Below are 17,259 nucleotides of genomic sequence, written 5' to 3'. Positions count from 1 at the left end.
GGGGGGGGACACTTTCTGCCTCCAGGCACTGATTTTCTGGATCCAGGTATAAGCATTAATTCCCCCCATCTGGTTTGTTTACCATAGGCCTGTGCGCACCGTTGGAAGAATGTCTACTATGAGACAGAGTACATCCTTCCTCACGGTTTTTGCAACATCATCCCACCCAATCTAGGGTCCAATGGCAAAAGGTTAATGCCTTGCTATGAAGGTAAGGAGATATTTTTCTTCTTCTTTGTATCTACTACTGCTTGTGACTGAGTAGACGCTCACTATTAACTTCCAAAATCTTGGTGCTCGGTGCATTTTAACTGTCTGTTTTTCTTGTATGAATGTAAACGGTATCCCTAAGAAAAACCAAGAACAGCCTCTTACGTACTGTGTCCCCATAACCAAGACACACATCACAAACACATAAAGGGTCTTCAGCTCTGAAACTCTTTCAAGTCTGCCCAAAGTTAGGCCTGAACATCTTTTGAAGGCAATGTAAAACTGCTGTCCAGACATGGCTGTAGCTGGGGGGGGGGCAGCTAGATCCACAAAGCATTTGAAGTTTTTTTTTGAGGTTCTGCCCCCCCCCCAGTAGAAGCCTGCCTCCGTGATGGCCTCTTCAGGGGGTATTTTTACCTGTGATTTCCTTAAAAAGCCCCACCCCCAACAAAAATCATGGCTATGCTCATGTGTCCTGACAGGCTTTTAGTGGCTGTGAATTACAAAGATTATTTGGCCATTTTGCCCCCTATACAGCGTGTTAATATATGCATAAAGTTAATTTCTTTATACCCACGTAAATGGTCCAGGTTCTTGAGTTGGTTCCTTGACCCAAGGAGTCTTCCTCTCTTGCTGTGGCATAGCTACAGCCATGTGGGCCTGCAATCCAAATAAGCTCCTATATGCAATAGGTGAGGAAGCTGTGGCCCTCCAAATATCAGACTCCAACTCCCATCAGCCCCAACCAGCATAGCCAATGGTTAGGGATGATGGGAGTTGAAGTCCGACTGTATCTGCAATATCTGCAAAACCACAGCTTCTCCATCTCTGTCCAAGCAGTGTAGTTCCATCATGTCTGAGCCATTTTTAGCCTGGGGATCTGGTGGGAGAGGAGGGTTCGAGGAGGCTGTTGGATTACCAGAGCAACTTTGTGCCACTCTGTAAGGTTCCCTGGAGTGGCCACTTCATGGGACGAGATCCTCTCCTTTTCTATGTCGCACTGTAATGTGCTGAACACATTGATGGTGTCATATTTAAAAGTCACAATAATTTCTACCCTGCCCTTTCTTAAATTACTCAGAGCTGGTCGTATATGACGTTATCTCATTCTGTCCTCACAAAAAGACTCTGAGGTAGGCTAGGTTGAGAAAGTGACTTGCCCAGTGTGCTTCGTGGCTGAATGGGCATGTGAACCTGGTTTTCCCATATCTGAGGAAAACCCTCTAGTGTCCCAGTGTTTCTCAAACTTGGATCCTATCCTCAGCTGTGGTTGGACTACAACTCCCATCATCCCTGACCACTGGTCCTGCTAGCTAGGGATGATGGGAGTTGTAATCGAACAACAGCTGGGTACCCCTAGTTGAGAAATACTGCATCTAGACCACCCTTCCCCAACCTCCAGATGTGGTTAGGCTATAACTACCACCATCCCTGATCATTGGTCATGTTGGCTGGAGCCGATGGAAATGTGAGCCCTTCAGGCACAAGACTGTGGAAGCCTTTTCTGGGCTCTGTTATTGTTGTGGCTTAAGCCTCGTATTTGCTCCACATGACCTAAAGCAGGGCTGGGCTAAATACTCAATGTGACTTTAAAAAGACATTCGAAGTTGGTATCTTCTTACTCAAAGTAAATTAACAAATCAGGATGCATGGTTGTGCAATTAAGAAGGGAAGATAAATGTCTCTATAAAGGTAAAGGTAAAGGACCCCTGACAGTTAAGTCCAGTTGCGAATGACTCTGGGGTTATGGCGCTCATCATCTCGCTTTACTGGCCGAGGGAGCTGCTAGGTTGGCAGGAGCTGGGACTGAGCAATGGGAGCTCATTCCGTCACGGGGATTCGAACTGCCGACCTTCTGATCAGCAAGCCCTAGGCTCAGTGGTTTAGACCACAGCACCACCCGTGCCCCTGAATGTCTCTATAGGTCTCAGCAATTTTAGAGAAGTATCCCGAAAGTATCTACCCCCCCCCCCAAGTGTCAGTCTGCTTCCTGTCCTCAATGGAAGGTATGGAGGCTGAAATGGGGTACTTTGATGCAAGCAATTCTTCCCTGTCTCTTCACTTTTGGCTCCAGTGGCAGGTCTGGTATACTGCTGCTATTAGAAAATGTTCTAGTTAATGATTTTGTTAGTTAGATGTAGTCAAAACTGGAGCTGTCTTGAAAGGATGGATTCATTACATTGGAGAGTAAAACTTTGCTGGATATTGTTTGAATTTGACCTAGGTTTCTGATTTGTATGTCTTTCCCCTCAGTACCCTGTTTTCACAGTTTTTGGGTTCATGCCAAAGTTAGAATGTGGTGAAGAGTGCTCAGAGCAACCCCCACCCCTCAAAACCCCATGGCAGATTGGATTTTGCAGTAGGTTTGGTCAAACTTTCACATTTGACAACTGGCCAAGCAACCGAAACGCCCCCACAGAAAACTGAGTTTAAGAAAAGCAGGCAACCACCACCACCACCACAACAACAACTGTTGTGTGCCTGGAGATGGTGACTCCACTTCTGATCATTAGCAAAGTTCTTGCAAGTGTTTAGGGGAGAATTGTCTGGTTTTGGTTCCGTGTTTGGATCTGTCACTCCAGCTCAACTCTAATAAAATGAAAGGAAGCTATAAAATCCTCCCACTTAGGAGACTGTCTTGGGCTGTTTTCCTTTCCTGTTGGCAGGTTCAGCTTGGACGGACTAAGAAGTGTCATGCAGGTCGTACAATATTTGCTTTTATTACACATGCAAAATTATGGACAGAGGTGGCTCCTGGGTCAGGCAATCGCTTGTGTATGTGTGTATGTTTTTTGTATCCATCACCTTTTCTGAGCAAAAACACCCCAGTTAATCAGACACAATCAGCTGGGAACTGCTATGAAAAATAGAACTGCGTGGACCCAAAATCTGCGTGGACCCAAGCCAGTGGGAAATTGGCAGTTCGGCATTGTCTAGTGTGCAGTTGATTGTGCTACAAACTGTCCTGAAAACTGGGGACTTGGTTTGTATATCAGCTGCCAAACAGCACCGTCACATGCATCGAGTGGCGTGACTGAGTTTAATTTTGGTGAACTCTGTCGCTTTCAACCTGAACTGCAGTTAATTAGCTCCATCTAAAGGGATGGCTACAATCCATTGCTCCGACTGGGAGCCTCCCTTCCTATAATAATCATTTTTAATGTGCCCTCCAGAAAGAAACAATGAAATCCTTGGCTGGGAGTTTGCAGCTAAAGATGGAACAAATGGAAATTGAGGGTGGGGAAGAAACAATCCAGGATGTAATTAGTTGCACAACAGCAGCCCAGTATTTGCTGGATGTGAGCCTTTGATTTATATGCACTTTTTCCTGTGATAAGAAGGTCTCAAATGGATATGAGGTGGGATCTTAGGTAGTGTGGGTGTGAAGTCCTGTGGGGCTGGTTCAGACTCAGCAGAGACATCCTCCACATCGACCAAGCAGCTCACAACAATCTCCAGGTGCCACCTTGCCACAGCAGTTCATATGCATGTAGCATAGTGGCACATGTGACCGGGATTGTGGTGCCCGATACTGAGGGTGCAGCAGGTCAAGCATTCCTTCCCTTCTGGATTCTTCCATGTAAAACAGAGGAGGCTGTTCACTATGCCAAAGTGGAGCAGTTTCTAAACTGCTTAATGTATTGAAAATATCTCCCAGCAGTGTATAAAAAAGAAGGAACAGCAGACAAGAGTTCTGGAAGCAATGGACATCACCCTAGCTAGTCTCTTACTCTGGACTTGTTACTGATAATAAGAAAATCTAAGGGCCAAAAGTGGGGTATTGGAAACATGGGTTTCAGAGCATGCTTCTGAAACCCCTGTTTCTAGTGGGTATCTCCATTGCTTCCCAAATGCTACAGGGTGCCCTTTTTAGATGTATGGTTGGCCAATGTAGAAAAAAGCATGGGAACTTAAAAGTTAGAATTGGTTAGTCTGTAAGGCTGCCAGTCTGTAAGGCAACATCACACCATCCAAAAAATGACCTTGTGAGTTAAATTCTGCCTCTAAAACCTCCCAGAAAGAAGGATGGCCTGAACTGACCAGCACATTCCTTTATGTTCCCTCCCCCTTCAGATAAAAAAAATTGTTTAGTTTGAGGAAACAAGTAAAAAAACTGCTCTTTGCAAAGTTTGCCTAACCATATAAATAACTCCATTACATGGCTTAGCTGAAACATGGCAGAGGCCCAAGTTTATCTGCCCATTTCCCTATTTTCATAGTTTCCCAGTGATTTGCTGCTTAAAATCATCGTAGGACCACTGAAGGGGCTGCCTTAACACAACTGCTGCGTTTTCTCTTTGCTGCTGCCTTTGGATGCAACATCAATGTTGGAATGAACAGAAAGTGCAAGATGCCGTTGAGGGGAGCTTTCTGTTTTAGATGCCACACGGATATGAAGAAATAAGAAGTATGCAGTACTGTGTCCAGGGCAGCTGTCTATCAGCTCCATCTGGTACGCAGGCTGAGACCCTACCTGCCTGCGGACTGTCTCCAGAGTGGTGCATGATGCTCTAGTTATCTCTCACTTGGACTACTGCAATGCGCTCTACGTGGGGCTACCTTTGAAGGTGACCCGGAAACTACAACTAATCCAGAATGCGGCAGCTAGACTGGTGACTGGGAGCCAGGGTGGATTTGATTTAAATCAATCTGATTTAAATCACGATTTAAATCACGATTTAAATCACTAGTCAGTAAGGCTTGATTTAAATCATAGTTTTCTACATAAAGACTAATTCTTGCTGGTATAACTTTAATATGCAAGTAGATGAAGATTTTTAGAATAACAACTTTTCATATTAGTTTTTTATCCCCAGTTTAATGGGTTATTCATATTTGGACAACTTTACTGTTGTACTTAGGAAGGAGAAAAATAATTATTACCTTAATAATAACAATTTAAATAGATGTATTCAACTGAAACAATAACATTACAGCATATGTTATTTGCTTAAACAAACATCCATGTTTGTTAACTAATTTGGCTAAACAAAAACAATATATATATATATTAAGAAACTTAGACTGTCAGCCCAGCCTACACATGAAAAACTTAAATACTGTCCACTCCAAACAATCAGAAAAATATTGTTTCTATTCTATTCACTGAACTTCTTGAAACTTAGCACTGAAGGGGTTGTTTCTGTATTCATAGGTTTGTAGAACAATAGGATTAAGGTCTTTTTCTCAACTCTGTTCATGTTATAACATTTTTGCTGTGAAGAAGAGGCATGTGATCTCTGTTGAGACAAATTCAGTTTTGAGAACTGCAAAAGTAAACCAAGCATCTGTGATAATATCTTGTAGGCAGAGAAACTGCCCAATAATCTTACAAAAACCTCTGGAAGAGCATGGCATTGTGAATGGATTAATGGAATTTATTTACCCCAAAAAATAAACATATACAACCTTATTCTACATAATAAAAAAACTATTCTTTATTTCATGATGGAATAACCTTTGGATGGTAATATATTTTCCTCAAAATATTTTAAAAAATCCAATTTAAATCAAAAAAATCGATTTAAATAAAAAAAATCCGATTTAAATAAAAAAAATCCGATTTTTAATTTTTTTTAAAAAAAATCATTGATTTTTATCCACCCTGCTGGGAGCGGCCGCCGAGACCACATAACTTGAAAGATCTACATTGGCTCTCAGTACGTTTCCGAGCACAATTCAAAGTGTTGGTGCTGACCTTTAAAGCCCTAAATGGCCTGGTTCAGTATACCTGAAGGAGCGTCTCCACCCCCATCATTCTGCCCGGACACTGAGGTCCAGTACCGAGGGCCTTCTGGAGGTTCCATCATTGCGAGAAGCCAAGTTGCAGGGAAGCAGGCAGAGGGCCTTCTCGGTGGTGGCGCCACCCCGTGGAACGCCCTTCCATCAAATGTCAAAGAGAATAACAGCTACCAGATTTTTACAAGACATCTGAAGGCAGCCCTGTTTAGGGAGGCTTTTAATGTTTAATAGATTATTTTATTTTATTTCTCTGTTGGAAGCCGCCCAGGGTAGCTGGGGAAGCCCAGCCAGATGGGCGGGGTATAAATAATAAATTTCTTCTTCTTCTTCTTCTTCTTCTTCTTCTTCTTCTTCTTCTTCTTCTTCTTCTACTACTACTACTACTACTACTGTGTTTTCTCTGGGTTTTCAAACAATTCTCCTGCTCTCCGCATTATATTCATAATAGGAATAGCTACCAAAGTTAATTAGTGTCATTTTGTGCCAAATGTATGTGTGTCTGTTGATGACCATGCATTATGGGAATAAATGCCAGTGTGCCATTGTTGGCACCTGTCTGTCTCCAGAAACAACGGAGTGTGCCTCCAGGGGTGAAGTCGAACTGCACTGTAAGCAGCACCAAAGTGACCTGGGCAGTGTGTATGGAGGTCCTGGGCTGCCCAGATGACAATACCCCTCTCTCGGCCTTGCTGATGTGGTCCAAAGAAAAGCAGAGCGATACATCTGGCACCAGCTTGGCTGCTGGAGTTGCGGGAAGGAGGTGTAGAAGATGCCATCCAAACATTTTAGGGACTTGACTCCAGATTGACTTCTTTCAAAGATAGCCTGCAAGGCAGCGGAGGTTTAGGATCCATTTTCCTTCTCCTAGGTGGGCCACCTTCCCAGGCTGACAAGTCTCACCTGCCCCTCACAGTGTACTATAGTATCACAAAAATACCCCCACATTTGAGGGGGGGGGAAGGGTTATCTTTGTGAGAAAGGGCCCTGTGCCCTTACTGAAGTATATACACAGAATTTCTCATGAAGTGGAATCTTCACCTCTTAATCTCAGGGTCGTGAGTTCAAGTCCTACACATTGGGCAAATGATTCCTGCATGGCAAGGGGGTTGGACTAGATGACATTTCGTGGTCCCTTCCAACTCTACAATTCTCTATGCAAATATGAATGCCCAGGTGGTCAGTGTGTGCATGTGGCTGCTGAGTGCCTCTCGTCATCCTTTCTTCTGTTGTGTTTCAGAGCTTTGGAAAGGCGGTTGGCTAAGATGGCCAATCCTTTCTCATTGTTTCTTGAACAATTGATCAGATATGCCAGCCCCGTGGAAGAAATGCTCTTGCTTCAGGAGGTTGATTGCCTAGAATGAATGGGGCTTGCGTGCTCTTCCTGCTTCACTCAAGAGGCCCATTCTTTTTCTCAGTCATCTTTTCTGCAGCACAACATCTCCTTGTTCCTCCCTGCATTGTTTTTTCCTCACCCACACCTCAAATCTATTTCCCTTTTTCTCATGCGTAGATGAGAGTGGAGCTCTGTTATTTGTGCTCTACATGCCCCTTTCTTCATTCAGTCATTTTCATATTATACAGCAACACGGGGTTTAAGAAACAACCCTTATTATATATACTCTTGATCAACCGATTTGGTTATTTCCATATTGCTGTTAGCTGCGACTGTAGCCCACCTCATTCCTAACGATTAATGTCCAGTATCTGCTCGGGAAAATTCCCTGTCATTGTGCTTTGCATGGTTTGGCTTGGCACTATCTTAAACCAGCTTGCTTTGATAATAGCTGCCTAATAATTGTGCTGCTCTGAATCCCATTCCACTTTTCAGGAAGTCTTTTATCAAGTCTGTGACCGTTTGGGCCCATCTGCACTATACATTTAAAGCAGCATCATGACACTTTAAATAGTCATGGCCTCCCCCAGAGCATTATGGGAACTATAGTTTTCTGAGGGTGCTGGGAGTTGTTAGGAGACTCCTGTTCCCCACATCACCACAATTCCCAGATTTCCCTGGGAAGAGGGATTGCTTGTTAAGCCACTCTGGAAATTGTAGCTCTATGAGCGGGTTAAGAGTCCCCTAACAACTCTCAGCCGCTGTAACAAACTTCAGTTTCCAGGATTAGTTGGTGGGGACTGTTATGAATTAAAGTGGTTTGATATAGTGCATATATGGCCTCTGACACCGCTTAACTTTCTCAGTTTATGCTACCTCAGACCACTGTCTTATCAACATATTATTCATATGAATTTTTCTGTTTTGTAGCCCTTAGGAATGAAATCTTGACCCCGATAAAATGTTTTTTTTTGCTGGGATTTACCCAGTACAAATGATCTTTATATTTGTTAAAAGTGGAAATAATTGCTGGCCAGTCCAGTCAATATTCCCTTTTCTTTTAAACAGACTGTTTCTATGTTGAAGCTAAGGGTTCATTATTCAGTTCTTGTGGTCTGTCAAACCATGAGGAATACATTTGGTTCCAAAGAGACAATCTGCAAAGTACATTCCTTATAATTTAGCAATGAGTCGGTGGTTGGCTGTTTCAGAGTGTTACCAGGTTACATGGTGGTTTTTTTCAGAAACTGAAGCACACTATGTTTCCCTTGAAATCCCAGTTATCACAAGGGAACATGTCGCAAGAAGCAGGAAGTGGGAATAAATGCTGTAATGATACTCTGATTTTCTTGCCAGAGATTTGACTGTGAAGTTCAGAAGCTGTTCAGATGAAGGACAGAAGTGCAACATTCTAGTAAAGATTGGAGCCCTGAAGACTTTGATTCTTAGGGCACAGCTACACTGCACATTTAAACTAGTTTCATGTTGTATTCACTTGTTTTCATTTGGCTCAGATAAATCTGGGATTTGTAGTTTGGTGAGCAGACATTTCTTTTAAGAGATCCTTTGTTAGTTCTTTCTCAATCCTACAATTCCCACGGTGCCTTGGTTTGTAACAACAGCCTTTAAGCGGGTTTGCCATTTGGTTTAAAATTTCCAGAGCAAGTGGAAATGAGGTAGAGAAGAAAACTTAAATAAACACCATAGAAAAAATAATTATCATGAAGGGCTTGGAGGACACACCAGTCAAGAAGCCAGACAAGAACTTTATTGTCTCTCTTTGACAAGAACAGACTAGACACAGAAAACTCCTTTTACCCAGGGTCACCTAAGTCTAGTGCCATCTAGTGATTAAACCATATAATGACACTATCCACATTTTGTCTGCTAAGTTAGCTATAAATTAGTACCCTGTCAAGCATGGTTCTATGGAGTTCTTGATGTGACTGGTTATCATGATTCATTTATTTTGCCCAAAATGGCTGCTTTTGGATGTGCAGTAGCTTTCAGTTTTTCTTTAGAAACACAGTGTTAGTTCTGCGCTACACTGAATTTTTCTACATTATAGAGATGATGTGTATAACTGGCATGGTCTTGCTTAAAGGTTGGTGAACAGGCAATCCTGGCTTATCTTGAAGAAAGCAGAGTAGTAATTCAGAGGTGCAAAACTAGAGGAATATTCATTGTTGGCATTAGTGATGCCACGTGCCAAGTATTCCCTGTGCCTCTGTTGCGTTCTCACATGCTCTGGGGTTGCTCTTGTTGTTGTCCTCGTGGTCTTATTGATATTGTTATAGCACCATCAATGTACATGCTGTTTATAGCCTAACATAAGCCCATGGAATAGGCCTCTGCCCTAAAGTGTTTACATTCCAAATTATCACAGTGGAAGGAAAAAGAGTAAAGGGAAAGACACAGAAAGAAGGTCAAGAGAAGACCTGGGAGAGGCAGGGCATCAAGAATCAATGTGAGCAAATGCCGTTCTGTGTTCTTCAGCTTCATTCTGGTTGGCTTAACCAAAGGGTTAAGTCAGTCCGCCTCTGATCAATGCTTTCAACTTTAATTGAGTTGCTGCCAGTTATAAGCTACCAGGCTGCCCCTCGCATGCAGGTCCCCCCTTTCTCATTCTCGAGTCTCATGACTGGTCTCCCGTCCAAAATGGTCAGAGGCTGTTTTCTGGCCCCCACCCTTTCGGATTTCACAAACGGGGAAACATTATCTGTTTACAGTGCTGTTCCTCCAAAGCTTGGCTTTGACAATACCCATGCACTGTGGCAAAGGAGCCTGGATTTCTGAGGTTTTTGTGAATTTCAGAGATTTCCCAGTGCTGGCTCCGCCGAGGGCCTCCTGCAACTCAGCGCTGAGCAGCACATGTGGAATGAAGCGGACGGGACTGTGCAACTGCGAACCACACACATTTGGCAGGGACTGACGTGACTGTGTTTGTCCCCCCCCCTTTAATCCTTCTCCTTGCTAGAGTATAAGAAGAAATACGGCGAAGAGCATGGCTCATGCCAGGCCGGAATAGCAGGCTTCTTCACAGAGGTGAGTGGTGGAGCTTTGGCTAAGACCTCCTGGTTGCTATGGTGTAAAAAGTCTCCAAATCGAGAAACTTGCCTTCAGCTGTCAAGCTTTCGGTGCAGCAGTTTCCTAGCGTTTATGTTGTCCTTTTATTCTTAAGCTTTGCATATGACACTATGCAGGAACTACTAGATACGCAGTGATTTTGCACACTCCCAGTTCACTTACTTAATAGGCGCTTATTTTAACACCATGCATACATCCAGATGCATGGTCCATCTATGACTGGCAGATGGACCATACATCCAGATGCATGGTCCATCTATGACTGGCAGATGGACCATCTATGACTCCAGATGGTCCATCTATGACTGGCACAGACTCTCCAAGGTTTCAGGCAGGAGTGTAATGGGATTGGAACCTAATATATTTTCTATGCAAAGGATTTGCTCTACAGGGAGGCCCTGGACAAAGTGCTCTTGATGGGGCCCCTCCTAGTCAGTTACATAGTCCTAGTTACATTTAGGGGAGTGGGCTGCTCATCCATGATGACAGCAGTGGCATTTATTGGAGCGATGAGCCCCAAATCAGTGGGCATATGTAAGGGGCAAGGCCCAGTGTATTTAAGCTAATGCCTCTGGGGAGTTGGCTCCTTGAGTGGGGGGGGGGTCAAGCCACCTGCCCTGACTCTGCAATGGGCATCAAGGAGCTGGCAGCAGAAATAGTGAAGGTGGAGGTTGGCCCAGGTGGCAGCAGTGGACTGCTGGGTCCCAGGATTCACCCCACCATGCCAGGCGCTGGCACCAGGCCTGTCCTGAACTCCCCAGAGCAGGCATGGGCAAACTCGGCCCTCCAGATGTTTTGGGACTACAACTCCCATCATCCCCGACCACTGGTCCTGTTAGCTAGGGGTGATGGGAGTTGTAGTCCCAAAACATCTGGAGGGCCGAGTTTGCCTATGCCTGCCCCAGAGGACTGTTTCATGTATTACAGGTCAGTTCTCATAGGTAAATTCTTATTGCCAGGAAGAAATACCACAGTGCAAAACAAACATGAAAAGCTGGGACCTCTTATTCCCGTACGCCTTTCCAGGTGGTAGCTGCTATTTGTTTCTGGTTGCATGGTTGGAAAATAATGCAATGTGGATATATCTCATACTTGGAAATTGGGCAGCAGGCAGGCTGCAACTCAACATCCCATAATGCTAACTCTGCAAACTTGGATGTGGTTAAAAATCAGTCCCTTTCTTTCTTGCTCCCCACTTTTTAGTTTTTTGGGTTTTTTAAAGCCACCAAGTTTCTAGCATTGTTTCTAGGTTCACGTCAGTAGCTGCTGTGGGTAGGGAGCAGGGAGGTGTCTTGTTGGCATGGCGATGTCACATCACACATTTCATGACTCCATACTATTAGGGGAAGAACCGTCCCAGTTTCCCAAGGTTCCAGCATCCCAAGGGATATGTCAGACTTCTTTCTACCTGAGACCAACAGCGGTTGGAAGGGCGGTGCAGACAGGCTGGCATTGTGCACCTGGCAGCTTGATGCCGAGTGTTGCTGCTGCTTACCTAGAGAAGGATGGTCAAGACTCTGGGAGCTGTGCGGTGCAGCTGCTCAGGCAGGAGTGCTCTGCTGGCTCCATCACTGCACTTGCACTGCGCTGAGCTTACTGCACCTTTCCTTCATGGAAAATGCTTGGTGCTAGGAAGCCAGATGCTGCCCTGCCTGTGCCACCCTGCTGACCTCTGCTGCCTGAGACCCTTCAGAGCTGCTGCAAGCCAGAGCAGACAGTACTAGGCTAGATGATCAAAGCAGCTTATGAGAACAGGAAACGAGACACAAGGCCACTGTTTTTGGCAGAGGTCATGTGCTTTTGGTAATGTCTAGCTCTGCCTTGGGCAAATCTAGATTGGAAGGGAATGTGAAAGAGATTAATTTCCAAGGCATCTTTGCATCGGGCCCAAAGGGTTTAATCACTCAGGATCATATAAACAAAGCATGTGCCACAGTATTCAAAACAAGATGGTGGGATTTTTTTCAGGTTAATCTGGAAAGGGTGGCAACCTGTTTGATAACGTGTTTGATCACCAGAGCCATGTCAGCAGCAGCTGTTTCCTGACTTGTCTGCAATATCAAGCCTGTTCCTTTTCCCATGCTCTGAACTCCCTTTGCTTGCTCCGCATTCAAAAGGTGGCTTTGAACTTTTAGTGCACTGCCTCAGAGCTTCAGCCATTTCAGAGTGAGCAGGAAATGTAGATAAATGGGCTCTGGGTCAAACAGACAAGTGTCTAATGCACAAGCATTCTGTCTTGCTAATGCATGATGTTTTCTGCTGAGACATGGGTTGGTTGTCCCAAAGGAGCAGCCACTCAAAGTTACGGAGCCTGTCGTGTTGGCATACATCTGTATGTATAGAACTGGTTGCTATAGCTTCTGACCTTGTGTATATGGAAGCAGCCAAGTTCAGATGGTTCAGGCCTAGTTTGTTGGTCTGGTGGAGAAGAACTTGGCAGCCTAGGAGATCCCAAAGCTTCTGAGGCCCAAGCTGAATTCTTGTGAGGATTCGCTGTGACTAAGAGAACTGAGCAGAGACTGGGGTGGTGCTGCTGGGTCCATCACACTGAGCGTTGACACTAGAAGGCACTGCACGGCTTCCCAACTATGACACAGTGAGCTGAGCAGAATGGAAGGGGGGGGGAGGATGCCAAATTTTGGGTTTGCACCGTGCGCCACTGAAATTTCAAAGATCAAAGTCTGCCACTGAACTGAGGAGAAGTGCTGGGGATAGGTTCATAGTTAAAGGCAGGCCTTGAAAACGTGATAGTTCTTTGCTGCCGCGCCTCAGTAAGTTCATTGCATGTTTTATGCAAACAAATACTTACTGGAAGTGTAAAGAACCGGAAGGGGCATTTTTATCATGCTTGGTGGATGTGTAAAAAAGCCAAAAAATATTGGGGACACACACACACACACATTGATATGGAGAATTTTGAAGATTAACTTTCAACTGAAGCCTGAATTTTTCCTGCTGGGACTTATAGATAAACAGTTAGAAAAGGTCCATGGGACTTAGTTTCAATTATGGCAGTGAGACTTTTATATGGCAGAGCATCATGCAGGACAGGAGGTCCCAGGTTCAGTCCCCAGCATTTCCCGGTGGGGCTGGTACTGTCTGGCACCCTGGAGAGCTGTTGCTTCTCAGCGTTGGCAATATTGAGCTAGATGGACCAGTTAAAATGGTTCAATGTGAATGAGCTGCTCCATTTCTCCCTTGTTCCTCCTTCTGCTAGGAAACAAGCCATTGTCTAGCTTGATGCACTGTTATGTCCCAGGCTTGTGGTTTGTTCCCCCTAAGCCACGGACACATATTGGCTTCTGCTCGTGTTTTGTTTGGAGAACCTGCAGCTGGATGCGCAACAAGCAAAACCATAGCATGTTTCACAGCAGTAGGAGGAGTTCCTCACCTGGGTCACGAACAAGGTGGTGTAGAGGTGAATTCTTACTACAAGAAAAGAGCAAAACAGCTGGGATTTCAACAGTGTGCATCAGCATGGTGCTCATGCACATTGAACCATTTTAACTATGGTTTAATGTGACGTGCAAACCAGGCTATTACATTCTAATTGCATGATACAATTAATGCTTTTAAAGTAATCCAAAAAGTTTAGATTACAGTATTTTAACCTGTTTCAGTCTTCCCCAAATTATCAATCTTCTCTGCCCCCTGGCACCACAGAATTTCTGAAGATGATTACTTTTCTGGTCTTCATCATGCTTGAGGAGCTTCAAATATTAATTTTATTGACTGCTGAAACTTTTCTGTTGGTAGGAGCTGGTTGTCATGGGAGCCCCGGGATCTTATTACTGGACCGGGACCATCAAAGTGCTGAATCTCACTGACAATATATATTTCAAGCTGAATGATGAATCTGTGATAGCCAAGCGGTATACATACCTAGGTAAGTGATGTGGAGTTGCCCATTGTTACTAGTCTCAAATCCTGGTTTCCTCCAGATGTTTGGACTACAACTACCATGAGTCTCAGCCATCACAACCATGCTGGTTGGGAGGCACCAGGCTGTGGGACACCGGTCTAAACTGTCTTGCACAAAGTTTTTTTGTGGTAGGTATGGGAAATCTGCATGAAATTAAGCCTTCTAAATGGACATTTAAAAAAATCCTAGTTGGTATCTGCATCAAATTTGAATTGATTTTATGAATGTGCTCTGGTTGTCTTAAAGTGTTTGTTTATATCTTTATCTGTTTAGAAAAAATATTTTTATACATGCAGCTGTTTCAGATAAGTTTTTTATTATGTTGTAAACTGCTTTGGGAATGCCCCATGGGAAGTGATTAAGAAAGAAAGAAAGAAAAAGAAATTACATAGTGAATGGATTATTTTAGGCCTAATGGCCTAAGTGTATTGTAGGGACCCTGACACTCTATGAAAGATTGTTAGAGCTTTTTCAGTGACATGTTTTGGACCTTTAAAGCCCTTAATTATTGGGGGTGAGGTTACCCTGGTTTTTTCTCCTTCCATATATATACTTCCTTGGAGTTGTCTTCTGAGGTTTTTCTCCAGGTGGCCTTACCTTTTGAGGTTCAGGAGATGACAACTAGGGAGAGTACCTTTTCAGTGGTGATATCCTGGCTGTAGAATGCCTTCACTAGAGAGACTGTTGTTCCCCCAAGCAACAGGATCTCGAAACCTAAAGACTAACAAACAAGCTTTTGTGGACTACAGTCCATTTCCTCAGAGGCACCACTATTATTTTCCCAGGTCAGTGTTAGGTGTGTCCTGCGTTGCACTCTTGGTTCACATGGGATGATGCTAGTAAGCTTCATAAATAGACAGTAAGCCTCATAAGACATCACCTTGCCGACAAAGGTCCGTATAGTTAAAGCTATGGTTTCCCCAGTAGTGATGTATGGAAGTGAGAGCTGGACCATAAATAAGGCTGATCGCCAAAGAATGGATGCTTTTGAATTATGGTGCTGGAGGAGACTCTTGAGATTCTCATGGACTGCAAGAAGATCAAATCTATCCATTCTGAAGGAAATCTGCCCTGAGTGCTCACTGGAAGGTCAGATCCTGAAGCTGAGGCTCCAATACTTTGGCCACCTCATGGGCGTAGGCAGGGGGGCAGGAGGGGGCAATTGCCCCCCCTAGAAGCTGAGGGGTGCAGGCGTGGCAGCCCCAGGCTCCCGCTCCCGACGCGAAGCTCCAGAGGCGCGCGGGGAGCGTAAGCAGAGGAGCGCTAAGCAGGAGCGGGGAGCGTAAGCGGAGCCACAGGACCGGGGAGGCGCGGAGGAGGCAGCCACAGGCTCGCGTTCCCCGCGTGCCCCTGGAGCTTCGCGATGGGAGCGGGAGCCTGGGGCTGCCTCCTCGGAAGAGCTGGCCGGTGCAGGCAACGTAGCCCCGCCCACATTCCCACTGTGGCCCCTCCCCTCCTGCCCCTTGCCCCCCCTAATTTTGATCCTGGGTACGCCCCTGGGCCACCTCATGACAAGAGAACACTCCCTGGAAAAGACCCTGATGTTGGGAAAGATGGAGGGCACATGGAGGAGGGGACAACAGAGGACGAGGTGGTTGGACAGTGTTCTTGAAGCTACGAACCTGAGTCTGACCAAACTGCGGGAGGCAGTGGAAGACAGGAGTGCCTGGCATGCTCTGGTCCATGGGGTCACGAAGAGTCGGACATGACTAAATGACTAAACAACAACAACAAAGCCTCATAAGCAGGGCTCAAATACTAAACACCCCATAATCTTCTGTGAAGTGTAGGGGTCAGTAACATTTGCAGTCTCAGTAGATGAGAATGTGGAAATGGCTTCCTGAAAGTCTGAAAACTGCTAGGCTAAACTATAGATTGGGATTTGTGAACTTTTGAATTCAACTCCCAGCCAGTTGCACATATTGTATAGTATATTAATTTTACCTCTTGGGTATGTCTAAACTATAAGCTCTAAATGTTCTCGTTTTCTTCTCCTGTACTCTGAGGATAGCAGTACTTTGAGTAGGTACAGCTGTCTACTGCTCCAAAGAATATCTGCCAAGATAAGACAGGGAACTGAAGACATTGCACATCAATAATACTTTGAATGCTAAGATTTAAAATGCAGTGAGTGACAGAAGAGAAATACTGAGCATCTAATGTCTTCTGTCCAGTCCTCAGTGACCACTTGCTCTCATTATGAAAGCATTTCCAGATTCCCACTTTCTTCTTTTGTTTGGTTTTAAAATGCTTTTTAAAACTGGATAATCACCACTTTTCTTCAGCCCACTATCATTATTGTCTGTTTGTTTTTTTTTAAAATACACTTAGTAAAAGCTACTTTGAATATTCTTAGAGGAAGAGATGGCTGGATATCCTGAAAGACCTTAGGTTTCTCCTTTGAATTGATTTGAAAAGCTAGTCTTTTGCAGGCAGAAGGGACTATGAAATGACAGCCTTATAAGAGCTGAACCTCCTCCTCCTCTCTCCTCCTCCTCCTCCTCCTCCTCCTCCTCCTCCTCCTCCTCCTCCCTCCTCCATAGCTGCCAAGTTATCCCTTATTTAAGGGATTTTCCCTTATGCTGAATAGGCTTCCTCGCGAGAAAAGGGAAAACTTGGCAGCTATGTCCTCCTCCTTTACTTATAGACTCCTCCTTGCCCCATAATATATCATCTGTAGGATGGCAAATTGGGCCACATTATTGATCCCACTTCCAAACAAACCCTTTCCCCTTAGTGTAGGCCATTAATTTTTGTTTTAATCCTTAGCCAAGCATATCATCATCATCATCATTATTTAATTTTATCAATAAAAGCATTTATAAACCGCTAGATCACAAAACTTTACACAGCAGTTTACAACATTGAAAGGATAAAAGTCATACAGGTAAAGGTAACGGGACCCCTGACCATTAGGTCCAGTCGTGACCGACTCTGGGGTTGCGGCGCTCATCTCGTGTTATTG

General features: G+C 44.5%; 1 protein-coding gene across 1 annotated transcript in view; it reads left to right on the top strand.

The window, feature by feature from the left end:
* Nucleotides 1–17,259, top strand: part of ITGA9 (integrin subunit alpha 9) — a 211,824-nt gene that overhangs the window by 22,155 nt on the left and 172,410 nt on the right. Inside the window, 4 exon segments of the mRNA XM_060280592.1 lie at nt 88–211; nt 10,263–10,330; nt 14,129–14,282; nt 15,151–15,169. Of these exon segments, the coding sequence (XP_060136575.1) occupies nt 88–211; nt 10,263–10,330; nt 14,129–14,282; nt 15,151–15,169 (365 nt within the window).

This window comes from Zootoca vivipara, chromosome 12 (assembly GCF_963506605.1).
Source record: "Zootoca vivipara chromosome 12, rZooViv1.1, whole genome shotgun sequence".
Lineage (NCBI taxonomy): Eukaryota > Metazoa > Chordata > Lepidosauria > Squamata > Lacertidae > Zootoca > Zootoca vivipara.
This window is presented reverse-complemented; position numbering and strand designations above follow the sequence as displayed.